This window comes from Sinohyriopsis cumingii, chromosome 15 (assembly GCF_028554795.1).
Source record: "Sinohyriopsis cumingii isolate HCF-2022 chromosome 15, ASM2855479v2, whole genome shotgun sequence".
NCBI lineage: Eukaryota > Metazoa > Mollusca > Bivalvia > Unionida > Unionidae > Sinohyriopsis > Sinohyriopsis cumingii.
In genome coordinates, this window is record NC_142975.1 from 150461565 (window position 1) to 150486277 (window position 24713).

The 24713-nt window shown below is 34.9% G+C and overlaps 1 protein-coding gene across 5 annotated transcripts in view; it reads right to left on the reverse strand.

The window, feature by feature from the left end:
* LOC149783061 (AP-1 complex subunit gamma-1-like) overlaps nt 1-24713 on the reverse strand; it is a 97462-nt gene that overhangs the window by 60584 nt on the left and 12165 nt on the right. For all 5 annotated transcript variants that reach the window (XM_089934659.1, XM_089934658.1, XM_089934660.1 and 2 more), the window contains 4 exons: nt 11487-11696; nt 10029-10153; nt 7809-7950; nt 5132-5228 (listed from right to left, as the gene is read on the reverse strand). In XM_089934659.1, coding sequence (XP_089790785.1) covers nt 5132-5228; nt 7809-7950; nt 10029-10153; nt 11487-11696 — 574 coding nt within the window. The remainder of the gene's footprint in view (nt 1-5131; nt 5229-7808; nt 7951-10028; nt 10154-11486; nt 11697-24713) is intronic.

The window sequence follows — 24713 nt, forward strand, 5'->3', positions numbered from 1 at the left end:
TCATCTCCTGAATGATGCATATTACTGTCAGAAACACACCTTAATCATCTGATTATCATGTCCTTGATTAAAGATCAGAACCTTCAACAAGAACAACAACATAATGCCTGTTCATCTTCATATCTGGTGCCATTTTTTAAAATTTAGACTGGACTGCTGTGCATGTAACAAAATAAGATGAAACTGCGACATGTGGTTTCACATTCAAGAAACCCGTATTTTTTCTTGTAACTGTTTAATGTACAGTGATAACAAATAGAAAACAAGGAAATTTGTTGTTGTTGTTGTTGTTGTAGGGTTTAATGCCATTTTTCAGCACAAGATAGGCTATATATGGCAGCCGATATAAATGGTGGAGGAAGAACCTGGGATAACCCACAAAATAACCACTGACCCGCGACAAGCTACTGGCAAGCTTTCTCACGTAACCACATTGGCTGAGCCCATGACTCGAACCCTTGCAGACAGAGGTGAGACAGCAGTAATCCATAACGGTGAGTGCTTTAGACCACTTGGCTACTTGGGGCTCCCAAGAAAATTTGAATGAGGTCATATGATTAATAAATGTGCAGCAACCAATAGTCCCATGATACGAGCCTTATATTGTAATTGTTATTCTGTGTCTCTTTTGCTCCTGATGTTTTTTATCTGATCATCAAAACATGCTAGGATTTTTTTCTTCTGATACCTGGTTGCCCATTTTATACCTGGGTTATTTTCAACGGGCATGTACCAGAGTACCCGTTGACACCAGTATGACCATAAATTCTGCAGGAATAGTGATAACACAATTCTAAAGATTGCTACCATTGTGTTCATGCTGGATCCCAGATCAGCATCATTTTCATTCAAGACCAATAATGCACTGGAAGTAAAGATGCCAATGGGTACCTGGGTACTCAGGTACCTGCCCATTCATAATTACCCAGGTAATAAATATGCCATAGGATACTTACTTAATTCATGTAAAAAAACAAACACCTAAGTTTAGATCGATTCAAAGTACATAAACAAACTGTCTAAAAAACATTACTTATCATTTTCGGAAAAAATATGTATGAAAAAATATAGAAGCCAACCATGAGAAGGATTATAACTATTTACAATGATCTCTCCATTCCCAACAAATTAACTTCATCAGCACGTGCATGTAGTTAGGTGGCATTTCTTTTAATCTTTGCTGGTGCTAGTTGTTAGTCTGAATTGCTCTGACACTTCTGTCGGCGAAATTAAAAAATGTATCTCTGGTTGAGAAAATTAAATGAGTAAACACCTGGTATTTCACATGATTAGTTGTTAATCATTATGCAGTACAATATTCTGAGAGGTTAATGTAGCAATTTAAAATCAATTAGTTTTAAAATTGAAAATGGGTAAAAGATTGCAAGTGGGCATATGCTAAGCGACTTAACAGTACTCAATGCAACTTGTGTGAAATTAGTTGTCCACTAAACAGGGTTAGTATCATATTTCTTTCAAAATTTTCAAGTTTTTTTTTCAAGGTTTTCCAAGGTTTAAAATCATGTTTTTCAAGGTTCATTCTTACATTAATTTTAAAGGATACATAAATGAAACTGTATGTCAACACAAGTTAATACTTACTATTACTTCTTATGAAGAACATTTCTTGCAAATTAAAAAAAAAAACAACATGATCTCAAGATTACGACCATTGATATCATTCCCATTAATACTGAACATCCTACATCTGGGCATTAGAATAATGTAGTCACTGAACAAAGTTCATTTTACTTTGTCTACACTAAACTATTTACAAAGTCCACAATATTTTAAAGTGAATTTTTCAGTTTTTGTAGCTTATCATCAAGCTGTTTTTAACGAGCTCCAAGTTTAGCAATTTAGTCCTTAATACCTTTCTTCAAACTGTTTGATGTTGTGATGAAGGAAATTATTTATGGGTCTCTGCTTTCAATGCTTAGTCATCAGCTGCAGCTGCCATTGTCTCAATGTCTTGTTCAGTACCTGCCTTTCTTCTTCATCCACCCCCCACAACACACAAAAAAGTAACAAAGATATTTGTTGTTTTTTGTATTATCACATACAATCCAATCCCTGGCAATGAAAAAGTCCAATCCAAATCGACAAAAAGAGTAATCCGAGCAGAAAAAGAGTAATCCACATATAACATAATAAAATTCAATGAGCATCTGTACAAAATGATTTATTTACCCCTCTGGTCTTTTAACATCAATTACTGTTTCAAATTTTCATTTATAGCACTTTCAGCTTTAAAAAGCAACAGTCTCTCATATTGCATTTGAAAACACTTTGTACCAGCTGCGACTATGAATGTTTTGCACACCAGTAGAGCACCAAGTGCTGGGTTACAAAGCGTGGATCTGAATTCAGTTTTATTTTTGTTAACAATACTGAACAATCTCTCACAGTCAGCATTAGAATGTTAAAGAACCAATATTCCTCTCATAACCTGACAAAGAAGAGGAAATATATATCTTCCAGTTATTGGGTCTTTTAGCTGGGAAATAAGGAGCCATTGCACATCAACTCTGTCCGCATTAAGTACTTTGTCAGATAGAGTGCCAACCTGATATTTCTGAAGTTCTCCTAATATATCGGCAGCCTTTCCTACAGCAGGGTGCCAGCAGGGTGCATCATGACAGGGAAAACTTGAAATGCAACTCCTTTATGAATTCCAGTCATCACTAATGCATTATCTGCTGAAAACCCTGTACAGTTCTGACAACTTATGTTTATTCAAAGCATTATTAAGCAAATAAAAATCTTTTTCTCCAGTGGAATCTTCAGTTAATTCTGGTCAAGAAAGAAGAGCACTCTGACTTTGCCCTTTTCGTTGTCAAAGTCTCTTACACATACTGGCTACAACTTTTTGTCATCATAATCACTGCTCCTGTCTGTTGCAATATTAAACAGCCCAATTTTCATGGCTTCTGCAGTTTTAAGTGAATTATCTTCTGCTAAACGCTGAACAATATTAGACGATTTTGTTCTTGCACAGGCACATTTTCTGCAATTTTGTAATCAGGAACCATCTGTTTGAACAAAGGACCAATGTAGTCTTCTGTTGCTATGGTAGTCCATGTTCTATTAAGAACTCAGTAAATAATGCCTCTGCATTTAAAAAATTTAGTTCTGCTATAAAAAAGATGTTACCTTAGTACTGGAGTTAGTAAAATGAGCTAATTCAAGGTTTCTTTGTTTTACCACCATGACCAATATTTAAATCATTTCCACACAGTCTACAATGTGCATGAAGCTGCCATAGAATGGAATGCTGTATTGTGTAATTTATGTATTCATCTCTGAATTGATTTTTTTTGTCTTTTTCTAATCCATATGTGAAATTATTTGAAAATCATTTTTGCTCTAACACATGCACTGACTAGTTGTTGTTGTGGGGTTTAACACCATTTTTCAGCACAAGATAGGCTATATATGGCAGCCAGTATTAATGGTGGAGGAAGAACCTGGGAAAACCACGGAAAGAACCACCAACCCACGAGAAACTACTGGCATGCTTTCTCACATACCCACATAGGCCAAACCCGAGACTCGAACCCACGCAGACAGAGGTGAGATGGCAGTGTACACATCGACTAGAATAAATCTGACGACTTATAGTGCCAAATACCGACAGACTGGTTCTGTTCCAGATATGAATCAGAACAAAGAATCTGAGAGCAAAGCTTAAAAATGAGGGAAAAAAAACAGCCCATTTCCTAACTAAGCCATACAGCTGCTATAAATAGAATATGAGGTCAAATGTTTGAAAGTATAAACCAGCTTGTTTCTTGGAAATAGGATAGCTGCTAAAATAGAATATAATACTGTTAGGAAAGTGCATGCAAGTCTGCAGACAAGTGTACTCTTTTGTCGTAGTTACGTAGAAGCCGTCTTTTTTAGAATAAGGTCTGAAAGATTAATGGGATGCTAATAAAAATGAGAAAACAAATTATTAGATTTTTTGGGAGGGGGATATATCGAAAACGAGTAATCCGAATAATTTACACGCAAGGCATAATTAAGTGAAAAAAAAAGCATAATGATTATGCCAAAACATGGTTGGATTGTATGTAATCACTTATTTAAAAACAGAGTCTGGATATTTAACTATTTCATATTAGATATCTTAATATTTCTCTCAGCTTGGCTGTAGTCTATATCTTTAGATTCATTGCATTCATTGCACTTATTGTCTGTCCTATTTCCACTCAATCGAATTACAGAACCGGATCAAACTAATTTCATATATTTACTATTTTAAAACTTGAACCTGTGTTCATATACTTCTTTTATCAAAAACAATTTCATGTTGAAGGCTTCTTGCTTTGCCATATTAGCTGCTATTACAAGAGCTTGGTGGTTTTTTTCTCCAGCTGCATGTGACTGCAGAGCACCCTCTTCCACAACATGCAAATTAATATCCTTCTGGCATAATTGGCAATTTGCAAAGCTCTCTGAGAAAGATCTCTTAATCCAAACTTTATATTTTTCTTTGTCTAGCCACCAAGGTTAGAATCAGCAGCCAGCCATTTCAAAGCATACAAATGATTCAAATTTAACTGCGGCTACATCAGGTCTTTGTACAATTAGGAATTTCCCTTCTGCCACAAACTTAGTGAGAGATTTTATTTGTTTTCCTTTTCTTTTTTTATTTAAATCTGTAAAATGAAAACTGTTTAATAATTCCTTTTGGTTTCAAGAAAATCAAGGCTTTTCAAGGTACTCAGACAATATTTTGAATTTGCAATGTGTTTTCAAGGCTTTGATGGACAAATTTATTTTTCAAGGCTTTTCAAGGTCCCCTAGGAGGTAATATAAATACCGTGCAACACCAAATCATCGGAACTCATAATATAGGCGTGGACAAAACTAGTAGCAAGGGCAACAACACACCAAGTTTGTATACCTGAGGCTTACTTTAGGAATAATGACACAAAATTTTGTGTAACTAAACATGCAAAAATTTTTATACAAGAGTGTAACATATCAAAGTTCCATATATAATGCAGGGCTCAAGGATTCTCATGTAGTTATTGTTAAATTCATGTTTTCTTAAGCTACTTGATTGCCAAAGTATTATGCCCACTATACAAATTAAAGCTGAAATAAATAATAAATTACAGTTTACCATGGTTTTTCTCATTGAGAAGTGCTCTTGTTGATGGAATAAACATCTCCATGAGATCTGGAACTTTTCTGAGAATTCGGAACGCACAAAGAATTGCCTGTAACATAATAAATAAAGACAGTGAAAATAAATGGCATGGTGACTAAACATTTAAATAATAACACAATAAAATGCCTTTATTTTATCTGTCCATGCATCTTTGCCAAAATCTACTAAAGAACATCTTATAGTATGTGTGACAAACAACAGAGCAATAGAGACAGATGTCTGACACTCATTTTGGTATGCTGAGGTAGGCTTTCTGGACAAATACTTTCAAACACCTTGTTCTATTGATAACAAAAGCATACAAAATTGTACTGCTGTCTATACAATAGAACTGAACTTGAAAAAGCCCATCTTCACTAGCCATGGTTCCGATGTGATAACCCTATCTACACCTTGGCATATCAAGCAGATATTTCTGTGCTTCAGGTCTCTGCATCTCATTGGATGTCATGTTTCTATTAAAAAGAGAGAGAGAGAGAGAGAGACTGTAAATGTCAGGAAAGTAGATATTTTACTCCTGATAATGTATTTATTTCAGGTGAGAACAGTCATACCTATGCACTAACTGTGATGCGGGATGCAAAGACCATGGAAGTAGTGCAGAACAGTCCTGTACTGATTTAATAATTGTAATATTATGGCTGTATTACTTGTTGTCAATCAAGTAATAACTATTCCATCTTTTTCAATTTTCATTGCCTAATACATTCATAGACTTGGAAAAATATTCACTACTTGTTCTGGCAACATTTTTTTGAAAATTGGCGACAAAATATTGAGGTTGGTGACATTTTTGGTGACAAGTTTTTAAAACACAAGACCATCCCTGGCAACACTGCATTAAAAGCAGTTACTGGTATCAACTGTTTCTTCAACAAATACCTACTGATATTATGATACAACATCCAGCAACTCATAAATATATCACCTCCAAACTATAAAAAGCTATTCACATCTCATTACTTGTTTTTGCAATAAAAGTGCAAAAAAGATATCAGCCTGCCATGAGGGAAATCAAAGTGTAGTCTCCCCTTGGATAAACAGGATTAGTGGCAAATCCCACCACTGTGAGTTATTATCTTAGTAGAGGTAACCCTGTTTCAGAAATGTAGCTGCATGGAGGGCTTGAGACGGCATGTCCCTATTACAATAAGATAGCACTACTGAAAAATATACTTTCTCCAAAAACCTTTTTCTTCTTCCAATGCATTAGCTGATCATAATATGTTCAAAAAACAGGAAAATTATGGAGACCTGACCTCACCGACCGGTCAATAAATGTATGTGATCTTACAAAATTATTTTCATTCCCTCAAATCCAGTGGAAATAGTAACCTGCATCATTAAGAAACTGCTGAGTGATCTGTAAAGGTACCTGCTGCACTTCTGATATACATGTAGGTCCCCTATGGTTAAATCTGAACTCTTAGGGTTAAAGGTCCTTGAGGTCAAAGTGAGAAAATTTTGTTCAGACCTTCATTCCAAAGTGTAAATGATGCTGTCAGAGAGCAGTTTCACTTCACTACTATGCAACTGCCCTTAAATGATGTGCTAATATGCCAAGAGATTCAACAGATTTTAAATTCATCAAATTTTAGGTTAGTTACTTGTAAAGCTCAGCAATTAACCCAATGGATCTAGAATGACTGAGTCAAAACAGGAATAAAGCCCCTTTCTTTGTTGAGAGATTCAATGACCAGTCAAACCTCCCTCATGATTTGTCTCAGTATGCTGCAGGTACAACTTCAGTGCATTAACAGAGGCCTGAAAATGCCCTCAAGAAGGTGCAAAGAAGCAGTAAAACATTTTCTTTTCCATGAGTGGAAGTCTTTTAATGACTCAGGGTCTCAGTGGGGAATAATACATGATAACTGAGATACCCTCATAAAATAAAGTATTTACTTTTTACCCTCACAAAAGGGAGTATTTAACAGTTGTTGTTATTATTTTTTATTATTATTATTACTATTAGTACCAAGAAACCAGGGGCCTTCTCAAGAGAAACCAAACCTTTGTGGCTTTGGATTGTTGTCCTCACCTAACCTGGCTCAGGTCATCGATATATATTTGCTTTGCCAAAGTATTCTTTGTTATGAATTAAATCGATGCTAGACAAAATTATTGAAATTACCAAATTCCTAGGAATAAATGATAATTTATTTGAGATAACCAATAAAAACTTGAGTACTTAAATTTACTGCCAGTACTGCTGACCATTAGAGCAAGCATCAATTTGCTCATCATGAAATGGAACAGACAACTTAAAAGCAGAAACTGTCCATTATGATGCCTGAGAAATTAAGAAAGAAAATAGAAGAAGTATACATTAGAAACTGTCTAGAAAGACCTCTCCTTCTACCAAAAGAACATGGTTCCCAAGACAGGTGGTGTTTACAACACTATATACTCAATTAAACCATGCAGTGAAAATCTGCTCTGTCAAAAATACTGGTTTCAAGGAGGTCACAAAAACTGGTTGCTATGAAAACAACAAAATGGAATTGAATTCCAGTTACTTCTGAACACTTGCAAAACCCTGCACATAAATACAGATGGAATTGGTCAGAAATGGTGGAAGAAAACCTTTTAGCACAAATTGTTATTATTTCTAGATGCATTAAACTGTTACCTTTTTCTTGACATAGGCATTAGAGGATTTGATCAACTTTTCTATTTCTCCTGCCAGATCCCGGCTCATCTCTGCAGAACATATAGAACCCATTGTACAGAGAGCTAAACTCTGAATGTACTGCGTTTGATGACTCAAATCACTGCAAGGAGAACATAGGTGTATTTATTACAAGATTGACATTGCAATCTCTGACATCACATGATGTAAGATGCCCACATCACTCTGAAATAATGGATGAGAACAACAATGACAACATACAAAATTACAACAAGAGTACCATAAAACAGCACATTAAACACCTGCCCCATGTTTAAGAGCCATCTATGTGGATAACTGAAATTCATGTGCAGAAACCACTTTTTTTATTTTAGTCAATTGACTTTTGACCTTTTGATTAAAATATCAATAGTCCTCTTTCTTAATGAAAGTGCAAGCCATCCACCACAAAGTTTGGTAACTACAGATGTTGGACATCAACAGTCTCTGTAAAAAAAGCAAAATTGGTAACAGACCTTATGGCAGGTGTATAAAAACAGCTCTACTCTAACTTACCCTGCAAACAAAATATATAAACATTTCATAAGGCATTTTCTTATAAAAACACTGATGGTGTTATGTATAAATTAAATTGCTTGTTTTCTCCTGTCTGCACTAATAATTAACTCTACAAGATACGGCATTGTCGCATCTTTATCTCTCCAGTCAATGTTTGTGTTCTCAATTTTCAATAGGACTACATTTTCTGATTTTATGCAGAGCTCCCACTATCAATTTCATATTGGTAGTCAACTGCCCCACCCACCATGTCTAATCCAGTAGTCATATTTAGATTTGCAGGAGTCCATGCAAGATGTTTGCTACTAATTATGTCAGGGAGTTTCCCGACAAAAACGAACAAAAGAAGTGTCAATTATTTTAATGTTGCTTTACGAGTTTGTTTTTGTACAAGTTACTTCATATTTGTTCAATTTGTGATAGTGTTAAGTGTTTGTTTTGATTATAAATACCAAAAAAGAAACTAAGATGTAAACAGGAAAGTCTTATTTTCAATTTTATTCAGATAACAATTACACAATTTACTACTTTCTGGCTGCATTCTGGTCAAACTGATCAATACAAGGGTCCCTTGAAGGGTCTAATGCTCTACTGACTGAAAATAATGTTCAGAAATTCAAGACTGTTTCATTCTTTATAACCACAGAGTGTTAAAACCATCTCCTATATTCCTGAATGACAAAATTTTCAAAGGAGCAAATGTGCCAGCCATACTGGATTTAAGATTGGCACCGTTTACAATGAGGATAAACTAGAATTTTTAGAAGATTTTTGGTGAACCCCCATGTTGATATGATCATCAATTCAGGAGAATAAGGGACACGATTTTCAATCAGTTCATTGTAACAGCCTGATCAGATTGATACAATTTTCATTCAGGACCAAATATCATAATTAGTATTATGGTGAAAAGCCCATCTTGATACGACTTTCCATTTAGAAGCAGCAGCAAAATCCAGATTTTCATTCAGTACAGACTAGACACCATTTGAAGCAAGAAGCATTTGGATGAAAATCCAAAGCTGATATGACTTTCCATCTAGGAGGAATTGTGATGTTTTCCCTGTCACAGCACAACATTTCACACCAACCAGTTAAAAAAAAAAAAGTCTTCTGGTGGAAAGTCCATGATGATGTGACCATCCATTCATGAGAACTACAACTATTTTCAAGATGGCTGCTGTTGTGGGCATACTGGATGTCACCCAATTATACATTATAAAAAGTCTATTTTGCATCAGGAGATTTCTGTATATACATATTAACTTTCAAATTGTACAAATACTCAAGAAAATCTCTGCCAATGGTCAAAAGAAATGATTGAAAAGTAGCTGTTTAATGCAAGCAAGGCAACACTTACGGTGATCTGAAAAATGTTATCGATTAAACATCAAGTGCTTTCACGGAATGTCTCTCACCTGTGACTGGTGGTGTGACAATGGTCCCATCTGCTAATGCAGCAAGACAGGAATTAAGCAAAACACATTTTGAGCATGAAGTAAAATTGTATCAACTTTCAAAAGTATGATTTCCAAAACTGCAATATAGAAGTTTAACATTCTTGATGCTGCTGTCATTGAAACCAGCAGAAAGTAATACCCATGTCTCATCATCTATAAAAGACAGGTAGGACAATCAAAACAAAACTGTAAAATGACTTACTTTTTGAGAGAGTTAGTAACAAGTAAATGGATGTCTTGTCTTTCATCCAACAAAAGCATTGCACCCAAATAGCCTATCCTCTTGTCTGTAAACCTCTGTGAGGCTATCAACTTCAGGCACTCCAACTAAAAATAAAGTTGTTAAATGTGGGGTGTTACTTCTGATATGCAATCATGGTTGCTGGTGGTTTATCGAGATTAATCAAAGCATTCTGTGTTGACCAATCAAACTGAACTTAGATGGGTGAATGGGTCATCAAAAAAAGTGGCTTCTAACCTTCCCCATACCTTCCTTTTTGGAACTGACATAATCAAGTTCTTTCTTTATTTAAACTAAGATTTAAAATCTATGAATTATATAACTACATGATATTTTAAAAAAATTTTATCAATCCAACTGTCTTTTAATGTTGGGGACATTGTGCAGGATTATAAAAAAGTGAATCTGAACACAAGATCTATTATTGTATGTGCATGAACAAAATTGGAGTCATTTGCCATTCTCCTTCATTACTAAACAATGTGAATTTAAACTCAGAGAAGACAGAGATCCTCTCAGTAAGTTGGCATACTCCAATGGACAATGGCTTTTTAAAGCAAAAAGCAAGCAAAATGCAGTACTACAGCTGTAAGTACATCAAATAAGATATATGAAAAACTTGACAAATTAGTTTCATCTGCTTCTCTAAAATCAAGTATTTTATTATGACTGCTGTTTTTGTGGGTTTAAGGCTTTTTTTATAACCACAACAGGCTATACACGGCAGCCAACAGAACCCTGGTAAACCCTAGAAAGAATCACTGATCCATGGAAACTACTAGCAAGCTTTCTCACATACCACATAGGTCAAGCCTGAGACTCATACCCATATAGACCGAGTGAGATATGTCAGTGATTGTAAAAGCAAGTGCCTTTGACCACGCAGTCACATGTGGCCTCATTTTATTGTGAAAATACATGCAAAAAGAAGATCAGTACATAAAAGGGAAGAAAACATTTTTTGAGAAATAAGCATCTTCTGTAACAAGGCATCCATGCATAATTTAAACATTACTACATAATGCAGAGTAAACTCTTCTGTATTTACAAGCACTCATCATCCCCCCCGATTCTTTATCAATTGCTGTTTGCCTAATGATGCGACAGTTTGTTGCATATTGCCAGTCCAGCATATTTTATTGTGCTGACTCGGGCAGCATCACCAGCTACAGGTTTACATGACGTAGAATGAGAACTTGAAAATGTTTTTTTTTAAGACAAATACACTGACCTAAATATAAAATTCAATCCAACAGACAGGCATGAATTATAATATTTGTCCCTACCACATCCATGGAGGAAAATAATTAAAAGTGGACAATGAAAAGGTATTGATTCTAGTTCATCTCTGTAATGGCAGAGTAAAGAAAAAATGGATATTCTGTGAGGCTCCAAAATATTGTTCTTTTCTTTTCCTACCTGTCCAAAGTGTGCTGGATACCCCAGCATATGTATGTAGAGAAGCTTGGCTACATTTCGACACCGGTATGTGTTGTCTGTTTCACGGAATGACTCCCGAATTGCTGCACACTCTTTCTGCACTACTGCTCGCTCATCTGCTGCTGTCCGAGCAGATCTGATCTCACGAATCAGATCCCGCAGACGCTTGGGTGTGGGCATAATTGATGACTGCAAAAACAACACAAACTGAATTAGGTAAAAGACAAAGAGCAAACAAAGGAAACCTTCCATTAAAGTTTGTGAAAGACAGATGTTTGTATCAGAGTCTCTGCAATGAAATTCTTGATTGAAAATTAAGTTTATTGTTTTATATCTGATTTTACATGGCTAATAAAACTCCTGATCTGAAAATAACAGAATCATTTTAGTCTGGAAACTAATTACATGAATTAAGTATTGGTGCAAAAACTGATCCAGGAAATAATTTCTACTTGTCACTGATGGAATCAACTTTATGTAGGCCAGGCCGCTTCAATAACTTAGATTATACATACTAAAAAAATTTACTTAATTTTTTAACCGTTCTATTTCTGAATTGCTTAGCTGAACACAATGATTTGAAACATAGGATTTATTTTTATTTTTAGTGCTTGAGAAGTAAGGAATCTACAAAGTAGTAGTGATAGTAATGAAATCCTCTCTTGTAATTATACTTATGAGATGGCACATGTAACAAAGCATACAAACATATCTAAAAGCAAACAGAAGGAAAATACCAGCAGTGATACCTGGGTCAATGGGCAGTAGGCTCAATTAATGCCACTTTAACGCCAAAGTACGGTGAAAACTACGTTATACCGTAAGTTTAATGCTGCATTAATGCCAAAGTATGGTGAAAATGTCATACCCAAAGTTTAATGTGACATTAATGCCAAATTACAGTGAAAACTACGTTATAGCGTAAGTTTAATGCAACATTAACGTCAAAGTACAGTGAAAACTACGTTTTACCCTAAGTTTAATACGACATTAATGCAAAAGTACGGTGAAAACTACGTTATACCCTAAGTTCAATGTGACATTAACACCAAAGCATGGTGAAAACTACGTTATACCCTAAGTTTAATAGTCTTCTAGATAGGTGCAAATAAATCTGGAAATTTACTAAACAAATTTCAATGACATGGACCTTTGGTCAAGGTATGCTGGCTAAAGTAAACTTAATGTACAGAAACCTTTCTTCGCAGAATCACTATCACTGTGACCTCTGACATTTAAACACCATAATCTATAGTTTCCTTCATTACCCCAACTGCATTCCATCTACAAAGTATGGTCAAGAAGCCTACTCAGGAACAAAAGATATTTTGGCAAGTTTTCTTTGAGCCAATATGACCCTGACCTTGACTTTAGACACCCTAAATCGATACCTCAAGTGCAAGCTCTCCATCAAGATAAGTGTTCATATTATTACATAAAGTACATTTTTCTTCTTTCAGCCAGTGATCTTGACCTTTGGCCTTATTGACCATAAAATCAACGTGTTTCTTTCTTACCCAACATATTATGTCCTGCACCAACTTTGGTGAAGATACATTGTACATAATTGAATTATTTGTGCAGAAACCATTTTTCTTCTTTCCATCTGTGATCTTGATCTTTGACCCCAAAATAAATACCAGTAGGCTTCTTCCTTAACCCACAGTGCAAGTCATCCATTGAGTTTCATCCATGTCTGAGATGTAGATCTAAGGCTACTGTGCAGAAATCAATGTCTTCTTTCAGTCACAGTGACACTGACCTTTCAACTTTGGTCTACAAGAATTTATAGGCTTCTTTCTTTCATTAAGTGGAACATACCTATAATGTCTGGTAATTCAAGGTAGATGCTGTAGGACTTTAGTTATGTGGAAAAGGAAAAGTTAACAGACAGGTAGAGAGACAGACAAGATCACAGTATAACATTAATGACCAAAAGCCAAGCATATAAAGAACTGATATAAGGATGCACACAGCACTAAAAAAGAAATATACATACAGGTATTAAAAATGTTATTTTTAACATTTTCTATTTTAACTTGGTTCATTCAGCTCAGCGATTTGAAAATGACATCTGAATCTGTAGCTCAGTCAATGTTGTCTCAAAATGTAGATACAATCACACTATAATTGATTTCAACACCATTTACGTAACATCACATGTACGATACATGTTTCTGTGTACACGTCATCCACCATTGGTCACTGAGTTATGGAAGAGTACATTTTTGATGCTTGATTTGGAAGTTATGGAAGCCGTTTCATGATCATATTTGTTGACCTGTTGTGTACAATTTCCCTCATAACAATTCAGTCTTGTATAACAAAATATCTCTTCCTTGACCCAGGACCAACATGGCAGATTACATATTCACAGACCACTCTTTGTCCTTACGTATCAAAGAGTGATGTTGCTCTACATGTTGATAAGAATGGTGTTGAAATTCATGCATGCAATGATATAGGTTATATTTTTTATCCAAAATTTAAGATGCTAATATGAAAATTCATGGAGCTACTGATATGGATGTTGAGCAAACAAATTAAACAGATGGCAGAAATGGATGACTTGCAAAAGACCCCATCCTCTGCAATTTGTTCAGCATGGCCTTAAATAGAAGAGTTGCTGCTGGAAGAAAAAAACAAAGCTGGAGAAGATGGCCATTCTGAGTTCATAACTCTTTTAAATGACATGCTGGAAATCCAAAATCAATCTTGGTTTTATCAAGATAAAGTTGCATAATAATTTTGAATTGCAATTTTCCTTAGTAAAGTTATGAAACTTTCAATAAAAACCCTTTCAAGAACTCATCAATATAAAACTTCATGACAATTTCAATTGAAATCCAACACAGCTTATGGGGGCGCTCACCAGTTAATATGTACTTTTGAGAGAGTGACGTATGTAAGGTGAAGTAGTTCGCATTTAAAACATGCACAATGGAGAGAATGTTGGCATACCTCTATGCTACATTAATGTAATGTGGATGATATTTCTTTGGAATTTGTACTTTTGAAAATTTTACATGATTTAAGCACATTGCTAACTAAAATGACTGCTCCCTTGTGTTAAAAAATCAGCCTGAATTAGTCTAAAGTACACTATACATAACAGCTATTAAAATAGGGAAAATGAATTTTGCCAGACTAGACAATACCAGCTTCTGAAAGTGCAATGAATGAATTACCAAATATATAAAATGTAGAAAAAAGTTATCAGCTCTTTTATACAATTTACCTCTGAAGTTCAGGAAGTGAAAATGACCAAGTAGAGCTAGCACTTTTTTTTGAAGTCACATGCCAAATCTGGATAAAATTCAAACATTTTATGTGAAGTTGCCTAGCTGAAAACAAAAGTCTGGTGGACAAAAAACCTGGGAGTTTTTACTCTGCTAATGGACTAAATCCATAAAAGGTGCATGCAAGTCTGAGGCTATGTTCATACCAAATCTGATTATGCTAAAATATTTGTTTATCTGTGCTAGTTAGAAGTAATATCCTATGTATGATATGAAGTCAATTTTCAATAGTCATACTTGCTCCAAAATGGACAAATATTCATTTCTGGGGCTTGTGACAATGTACAAGACAAACTCCATCAGAATATGGTTCCCCAGCTATGCTGGTTACAGTGAATTTACTATACATGTAAAGATATAACATTTATGGATAAATGAATGCAATTCAGTCCCAATTAGACCTGAAATGAGGAAACATTTCAAAGATATATCTATATGTAATGGGCAATTTACTAATATCCAATTAAGTATATGAGTTCCAAAGCTATATTCGTTTGCAAACATGAATGGATGAACTGACAGACAGATAGCTGGATGGAAGAGGGCTGACTTACTTCCTAATTACAGTACTAATATGGCTTAATTTTAAATGGCTACACATATTTCTATTACCATTACACATGTGACAATATACAATATTTTTTTCTTAAGCTTGTAAAGTACAGAATGTTATACAATTACTGAAATACGCTGATCTGTTTTTAGAATGAACCATTACAATGTAAACAATTATCAATATACCAAGTAATATGAACAATGTGGAAATAAATTAATAGTCTATATAAGCACGAATACTAAACAAAAACATGGCTACTTTTAGTACAGTGTTTTGCTGTCAGGACTTAATAATAATCCACAACAGATATAGCAAAACCTGTCTTGAGTGACCTTCTCCATGTGCAGATTTATTCACGATACAGTTTTATGACCTGTCATGAGAGACCACCTGTCCTTAGAGTACATTACTTTTTGGCATGAGGACTAGTCTTTCAGGACAAGTTCTACTGTACATGGCTTGGTTTGGTAGGTCTAATGTCATTTTTCAGCACATGATAGGCCGTGTATGATGGCCAGTTTATCTCGCATAGGAAGAACCTGGAAAACAATGGGAAGAACCAATGTCCCACTGGAAGCTACTGGCAAAATTTCTCACATAGCCAATATTGAGATATAAACCCATGCAAACACAGGTGAGATGTCAATGATCGGTAAAGATGAGTGCCTTCGACCATATGGTTTTATTCAGAAAAGCTACATTCAATGTAGCAATGATACATCCCCATTTGTCACCATGACACAAATAATATCAATTTGAATTACTATTTACTAAAATTTCAGAATCCCATTATGAATACACCTCTCCCTCGACAACTCATGCATAACGGGGTCCACAAACATAGACTGCACTATAAGCGAGGCACAAGTTACAGAGGGACCTCCAAAAATTGAGGAAAAAAATTAATCAGATTGACATTGAAAAAAACGGGGGGAACGGCGTTAGGGAACTGGGCTGTTTATTGATTGAATTCTCCTTTTACAATCATGTAGATAATAATTTTTAATAATGTGCTTTTTCTAATAGAGTTCATTATTCTGTTTAAATAATGTTTATTTTCAAAATGTCCAACATATGAAAGATCATTCCAACTGGTTTCAACAACCATCACGTGTATGCGAAAAATCTGTGTATTATGTCACTGCATTTTGTTTTCATGATGAGTCTGGTTCCCTTAGTGGTGTTTAATATTATCCTGCCAAATTGGGAGTCCACAGAGGGAACTAGATTAACTGTTGATACACCACCAAACAAGATTTCTTTTTCTTCAAAAACATGCGACACTTATTTCGTGAGACAATCATCTACATCGAAACTCAATTTTTGTATTGTTCAATTAGTACAATATTGATGTTGTGATTTCGTTGGAAGTAATAATGAAACTTCTCATCATCCTTGAGGACATCTCTAAGTGCCAGTTCAAGAATTCTCGGAAATTCGCTTGCCCACAAACATCCATGTCTGTGAAATCGAGCTCTTTATTTATGAAGTATTCATTTTGCTTAGCTGCCTTGTTATCTTTGATCGCAGTTTTGAAAGAGTCGTTTATTTAAGGTAGTTTACATTACATACACAATAACATTTATAAGTGTTCGATTGATCAAATGTGAGTTCATCCAACATACAACCAGAGCCGCTAGATTTTAAGTTTGTAGGATTTTCGTGCCTTTTAACTTTACTTTTATTCCACCTCCTTTATTAGATTCAAGACATAATCACCTCAACAATACAAAAGAGGCTAGCTTTTAATTCAGTGCAACAATACAACAAATACTTCTGGTCAGTTATCAAAACACGGTTGACACTTTATTAGGTTCTCAGAGAAACTCTCGTGAACATAACTATTACTGATTACACTTAAAAGGAACTAAAAGACAGAAATAGAACACAAACTTCAGTTGATAAAAAATTTATTTAATTTGTATTTATTAAACTACTGCCTCCACTCGGCTTAAGTGAAATTTTCATTGATCAAAATTTCCTTACATAGCGTTAAATGCGGTGTACTAGGAATGTAATTTGGAAAGAAAATGTAAAAAAAATTGTAAACTATTGTTAAATTTGATATTTCATAGTGTTGAATAAAATTTCCAGGTCCTATATACCATTTTCGACGATAAAATGAGCAAAAAAGTTTCCTTTACCAATTTTGATAGTGATTTTCTTTAAGTTCAACAAATAGGGATCAATTTTTGGGGTATTTTCTGGTTTAAAAAATGGGATCCACATGCCTGACCCAGCATTATAAGCGGGTTCGTGAGTTATCAAGGGAGTGGTGTATGTAGATCAAACTGTGCAACAATGTAGTCTTTAGTCTAGAATACTATGAACATATTAGAGAAATAATGAACAATTTGTAACATTATTTAGGTTTGGTTTAATACCAGTTTTCAGCATATGACAGGTTATACATGGTGTCCAGTATATTTGGTGGAGGAAGAACCAGGAAATAATCACCCACGTACAGGAAGCTACTGGCAAGCTTTCTCGCATATTCACATTGGTCAAGCCGAGACTCACACTCACATGAGATGTTTGAGTGATCTGCAAAGGCAAGTGCCTTAGACCACTGGGCTAGCTGTGGATCTGTTAAATAATTATTCTCAATAAGTATTCATTTGCACTCATTTGTGCTTGGAGGAATTCGTGTGCTGAAATATGGCGTTAAACCCTACAACAGCAAATTCCTCCAAGCACCAATTTTTGGACCCCAATTATCGCGTTATAGTGGGGATCGACTGTATTTACTTACTGGCAGTCAGATATTACTGATGCTAAAGTAGGAACTGATTTTAATTTTCATCCCATATAAAGGATGATTTACCTGTTTTCAAGTAATAATTACAATGATGAGACCATCATCTTTTTACTTTCACTTGGGTTGAAAACGGTCCAAACTCAAGTTCTTGTTAAAAAAAATAGACACATTTGAATTTAAAGCAAACATAACTCATGGTTAATGTGTTGATTTTATGAAATATTTCACCAATACAACATTATCACCTGTAATTTATATAGCATTACAGTTGACACAACCAAACTTCATGATGCACAGAACCATTCTGTGATAATCGGGTGCTTTTATATTATTCATACATTTTACCACTCAGTATGGTGGTGAAAAGACACAATACATATGCTAGATTTCAAATGCCTAAACTGAAATATTACCACATGAACAAGTTTTCACAAAATTCATTTTTACATATTATGTGTTTATGAAGTTATCTTTCTTGAAACAGTTGGAAATGTTTCTGGGTCTTTCCCTTCAGAATAAACAGTATGTGAGTTGGAATTTCTTCAAATCTGGTATATGCAAACTGCGATAAATATGTATGAATACATGCCAGTTATCACTGTATATGGATCATGCCAATGTTTCTTCTTTTATTATTCAATCTATCAGTTCTTTGCTGCACTTCAGAAACGACATGAAAATTACTACAGGACAAAAGCTGTCAAAATGCTAAATCCTTGAAACTGAAAGGAGTCTAAGTGCATACAAAAATATTAATTTCACAAGGGTGGGGGACATAGGGACATGATTTTTCTAAATGGATTCAAGCCCAATATATGTGGTTTCTTTTCATTAGAAGAAAATGACCATACTCCTCCGTCTGATAAACTGCCAAATTCAATTATTACTGAAAACATTGGTCAAACTACCTGCCCCCTTCTTAGCCCATCCTGGAATCTAATACAATGATAGGTATACAGTATCATAAATAATATAATTAAACATAATCTAATGAATATGGTTATTGTTATAGGGTTTAATGCTATTTTTCAGCACATGATAGACCATACATGGCAGCCAGTTTTAATGGTGGATGAAGAACCCGAGAAAACACTGGAAAGAACCACTGACCCATGAGAAGCTACTGGCAAGCTTTCTCATGTACCGATGCTGGCTGAGCCCGAGACTTGAACCCAGGCAGACAGAGGTGAGACGGCAGTGATCTGTAACGGTGAGTGCTTTATGTGTACACCAATAGCAGCAACTACTGCCAGTTGAACATACCACACATAATTTTACAATGTTCTCACCAGTTGTTTTTTTCTGCCCATTTGGTAAGTTTTACAAATGGTACCAACATCATCTGAAAATTTCTGAACTAAAACAAGTGTGTAAATTCAGTGATTCACAGTACATTTTTGGACAAATTCTTTAAAAAAATGGGTATATTGGGGATTCTGTACTGGTCAACAAGTGCATTTAAATGCATCAAATGTAACATATTACAACACAGCACAAACTGAATATACTACACAACGCTCAACTTCACAGTACTCAATGCAACAGAATTTTGGTTAAATATAAACAATGATACCAGGTTGTCAAAATATAATGAATATTGACAATTGCTAATTTTGTTATATACTGGGTAATACAGATGTAAACTTCTATTAGCATCTCAAGTTAATCAACCCATGATATGCAAAGACTTGTTACCAACAGTTTATGCAATCCCTTTAGACATAATCATTCTTCTGGCAACTAACAGCCTTGATCAATAGCAGTTTTCCTGTAATATGATTGGACTACTGCATGTAAAACCATGCAAAGTGAGCAAAACAGCACTTAGCTCTTTTTAAGATATTGATTTATTTAAACCAGACAGAGAAAAATTGATTTCATAAATTCTCTTCAATTGAATCTCTCTAAGTGGCTTTGGATAATGTTAGACTTCCTCCTCCCTCTCACCTGCTAATGACCTGTTTTTTTAAATATAAAACATTATAGGTGCTAGGAGAGTTCCTATCTCTCAGATAAGTGTGAGAATCAGGTTGATTCTCCTACTGTTCAAACATCCTAAATAACTAGCACTGGGACTCTTGATGGGACTTTGTACAAAAATCCTGAGAAACACCCCAGCCTTTGCATGAGTGAGCAAATGCCATGGTGTACAGTCTGAGTAAGAAACATTTAACAAGTACATGTAATCATCAGTACTAACAGAAAACCTTTTTACCTTTCAAATGTTCATGATTTCATGAGAAATTCAATATCTTAAGAAAAAAAAGCAAAAGAAGTAGACCATGTAATGTTGAAATTTTTCCTGACAAATGGCATGGTGTTGGATTTTCCTATGCAACTTTTTCCATTTTGACTCCAGGAGGATATAGGGGAGGTGGCATTGTTACTGGGTCATGAATCCATGAATCTCTTGAAGACAAATAACAGACACACCAACACAGATAGGAATAAAACTCGTGTGAATTGCTGGAATAAGGAATTCTGCTTGATGCTGTACTTCACAACAAAAAAAAAAGAAGAGACAGACCAAGAGTAAGATTCCTCTGCACAAGCACTTGCCCCATATAAAATTTACTTCAAGATTTACTGTACTGATACAGAAAATGAAAAGACACTTGGGTAAGGTGGTGACAGCGAGGGGCCAGAGCCAGAAATCTATTACTGGAACGTTGCATTCACACTGTGATCAAGACTTGCTTGTATTTATGACCTACATATCATATGCTAGCTTACTTTATCACCACAATAGAATACCTCTTTACCCAATTATGCCCAAGGACAGGATCCAATGGTAATTTATCCAAATGTAAGACAATGTTTTTCTAGCAGGGTTCTTTTCTCATGTGCTTTTTATTTTTTCAAAGTGACACCAATGTTACTGCTTTCGCAAATAGTTTGCCTCCAGCAAAATTTTTAAAACCACAACTGAGAAACAAGGGTAGTAAAAGGCCTGAAATTAGCAGTAGTCTGCTAGTCCAAGGCCAGTAAATTTCCTTGCTAACAGTTTTCATGAATTCAGTAGTCTGACGGCTAGTTATTTCTCTCTGACTAGCAGTTTCATGATGTAAAAAGTCTGACATGCACCTGTATAGTTTCAGTCAGTCAGCATTTTGAGGAAAGGACAAGCGGAGTTCCAACAGGTTTAATAAATTTTTCAACATATTGGTATTTTAGGGCTGCCAAATTTAAATTAAATTAAAGGCCTGAAGTATGGTGGAAATAGCAAGTTTTTGCTTCTAAAATATAATTATTAATAAGCAGAAATTATGCATCCAAAAACGTGATGGCTTTCCCCATGATACAGATGGTGTGACCAAATATGTCAAATTTATTCATTTGAAAGGAAACACAGTATAGCAGCATAAAAAGTACACTCAACTCCACTTTCATTGAGCCTGCCTTTTACTTAGGCTTAAAGTGATGATCTTCACTGAACTTAATCGAAAAAATGTCAACACTGACCTAGTGTCTGGACAGATGGATACACAGGCAAGAAAGTTATTGCCATGTTGAGCTTCCATTAACCTGGTCTACTCAAAACTCAGGATACTACACTTGGTAATTAATTTAGCCCCTGGTAGTGCCGAGTTGTTTTTGCATGACCTTGTTACCTATGCTGATTCTGTTTCTATCTCATTTATGTACGCTACATTGTTACAGCACAACGCATTCTTTTTATGATCAGACTGACGTGAAATTGCACAAAGTAATGTCAAGTTGTCTGTTTTAAATGCATGAAGATTACTAAAATGAAAAAGGGCAAATGAAACTGATGTTTTCATTGTTACCATAGCAACCAACTGTAAAACAAAATCTTTAAACTTTCTCTTTAAATGCAATTATCCAAAATAAGGATATTAAAATTCTCTCTCTCTCTCTCTATCTATCTATATATATATATATATATATATATATATATATATATATATATATATATATATATATAACACTTGTATCATCAGTTAATTAATTCTAGTTATACACTGAATAAAATTAATAATAATAATAATAATAATGACTTTATTTTCAGTGGGTGACTCAATTAGTTACAAAGGAGAAACAAATCTACCTTGAGACCATCTATTATGTACATATCAGGTACAAGCTAATAATGTGTTCACACAAAATAACTGAAGTTTATTTTTTTAACATGTCATACATTTCAGAATCTTATAATGTTTACTTGTTCCAGTATTTCCCAAGTGTTCAATGAAACATAGTGTCTTCTTATGAATTATGCCTCTTCATATTATTTAGAGTTAAATAATAAGGAATAAGGAACTATTACAACTCGTACGATCCCGTAGGCACAGTACACTGTTTCACTCACTGTCAAAATTTGGCAAGGCACACAACATTTTTACAATACAAACAGAAATTAATGCACATTATCTACATGTAGCATTCACAGTTTTGCCACCCTAACTTTGTCATCAGCATTACACTATCATAATTTTCTTGGGCATGCCTTCTGGTGAAAGCCCCATGGAGGATTAGCAATAACAAGATTTTCATGATGGGTGCTGTGGTAACCATACTGGACCTCAGATCAACATTTTCATTTAGGGCCAACCAGATATCATAAGAAGTCTTTCGGTGAAAACCCCAAATATGACTTTCCATTCAACAGTAAAAACATGCTTTTCAAGATGACCACTGTGCTGATCTTAAGAAACATCACACAAACACCATTTTCATTTAGGACCAAATGTAGTGGTCACATTAGATATAGATTGGCACCATTTTCATTTAGAACCAGCCAGACATTACAAGAAGCAGTGATCATGCCATCAGTTAAAGTGTGTGAACAAGTCGCCAAAACAATGTAAACTTCACCTTCTTCTATTAGGAAAGCATTACAACTTTGCCCTGTCATTCTTTTTATATGTACACTAAGCAACAGTAGTTTTAAGATGCTCTTTCAAACCCAGGCAAAATGTATTGAATGCAGCTTAGTAGGTTTGTGCTAACTGTTTCAGAATCACAGGCACATGTTTCAATAGTGGAATGACCGTTAACTCTTTCCCCCACCCCACACAAGATACAGCTGCCAAAAACATACCAACTTGTGCTTTGAAACTAAAAAATCTATATGTAAATAAAAAAAATTGTTTTAAGAATAGAACTGGTGAAAGCATCTTCTAAATATATTTTTTTAAGATTTTATAACTGCCATGCTTGTGTCATTTTCTTCATACAATTACTCTGAAGCCACAAGTTAAGCTGCCCAACATAAATACTGCCAGACATTTGTGTGTTTTGAAAGTACCTCCTAACTAGACTGTTTTCATAATTCAGTGGGCACATAAATTATGGAAAATACACAACTCATAGACTGTAAATCTTAAATATTATGTGACAGGATTTAGCCCAAAAATTAAAAAGCTTAGGTCAGAAACATATCAGACAATGCTATGTTGTGGAAAGTTTGCTCCTTAAAACCCCTCATCAGTACGATTGTCTAACCATCATCTTTGCTTAGTCACCAATAAAAACCCTAAAGTGGTTGCAAATACCAGTTGAATTTTACATTTGCACCTGTTTTATCAGCTGGAAATGTTTCTGGAATATCTATTGAAGCTTGTTTCATATTTCCATGTAAGAGAATAAGAAGTGAATTACTTGAGAGTGCTACCACTGGTGTTTCTGGTGTTGCTAGTGAGACAGGATGGTCACATGGTCAAGTATTCAAGAAATATCTGGAGAAGGATTTCATCAACTACGTACAAAGGCTTCATCCTTCATAGCCATTTCTTCTCTAGTATGACTGGCACAGATTGCACATATCTTTCACCATAACAAAATAATGAAAGGGTAAAATTCATGTGCCAAATTACATCACCTATCTCTAAGCATGCCATATAAGAGATAGCATGCAAAGCTTGTAACTTAAATCTGTCGGGTACAAAAATGTCCATCTTTAAAAAAAATGTGGGATCTACCTCTTTTGCCTATCTGCTATTCATAGTAGCCACAGTATTCCATGATCAAAGCAACCTCTGATTCCAACAACGTTACTGACACCAACTGGGCCAGGTCTTCATAATAACAAAAGCCTTCTTCCCGATGTGACCAAGCAGCATATTGCAGGACAAATCAATGAATACCACTAAGAAATGCAAAGTCCTAACATTTGTAGTTGGTGAAAAGCATATAACAAAATGTGGAAGGAATCTTTACTATTAGAAAGTTGGCAAGAGTCTAGGAAAACAAAAGTTTACACCCATTCTGAAGCTCCAGTAAGATTGTATTAATACAGCTAGTCCAGCAGGCAAGCAGTCATATCAGTAGGGAACTATTATGAAATGGAGGACTCTTGAGTTTGTAGAGGACAGTGAAGCCTGCGGTGTGCACAAACAACAACCTGCTGCCATGAAACAGTGATTAAATCAAGTGTATTGTTACATGTTTAGGCTCTAATAAACAGTAACTAAGAAAGAGTGAAAACAACAAGCTTTGAAAAATTTAGCAAATAATTTATTGCCCTGAAGAACACTGTAAAAATGAAAAAAATAATAGTTTTAAGAAATCAAATCCAGAAATAATCCAAGCATAGTCCACAAATTAAATTTTAGAAGTCCTAGTAATGAAAT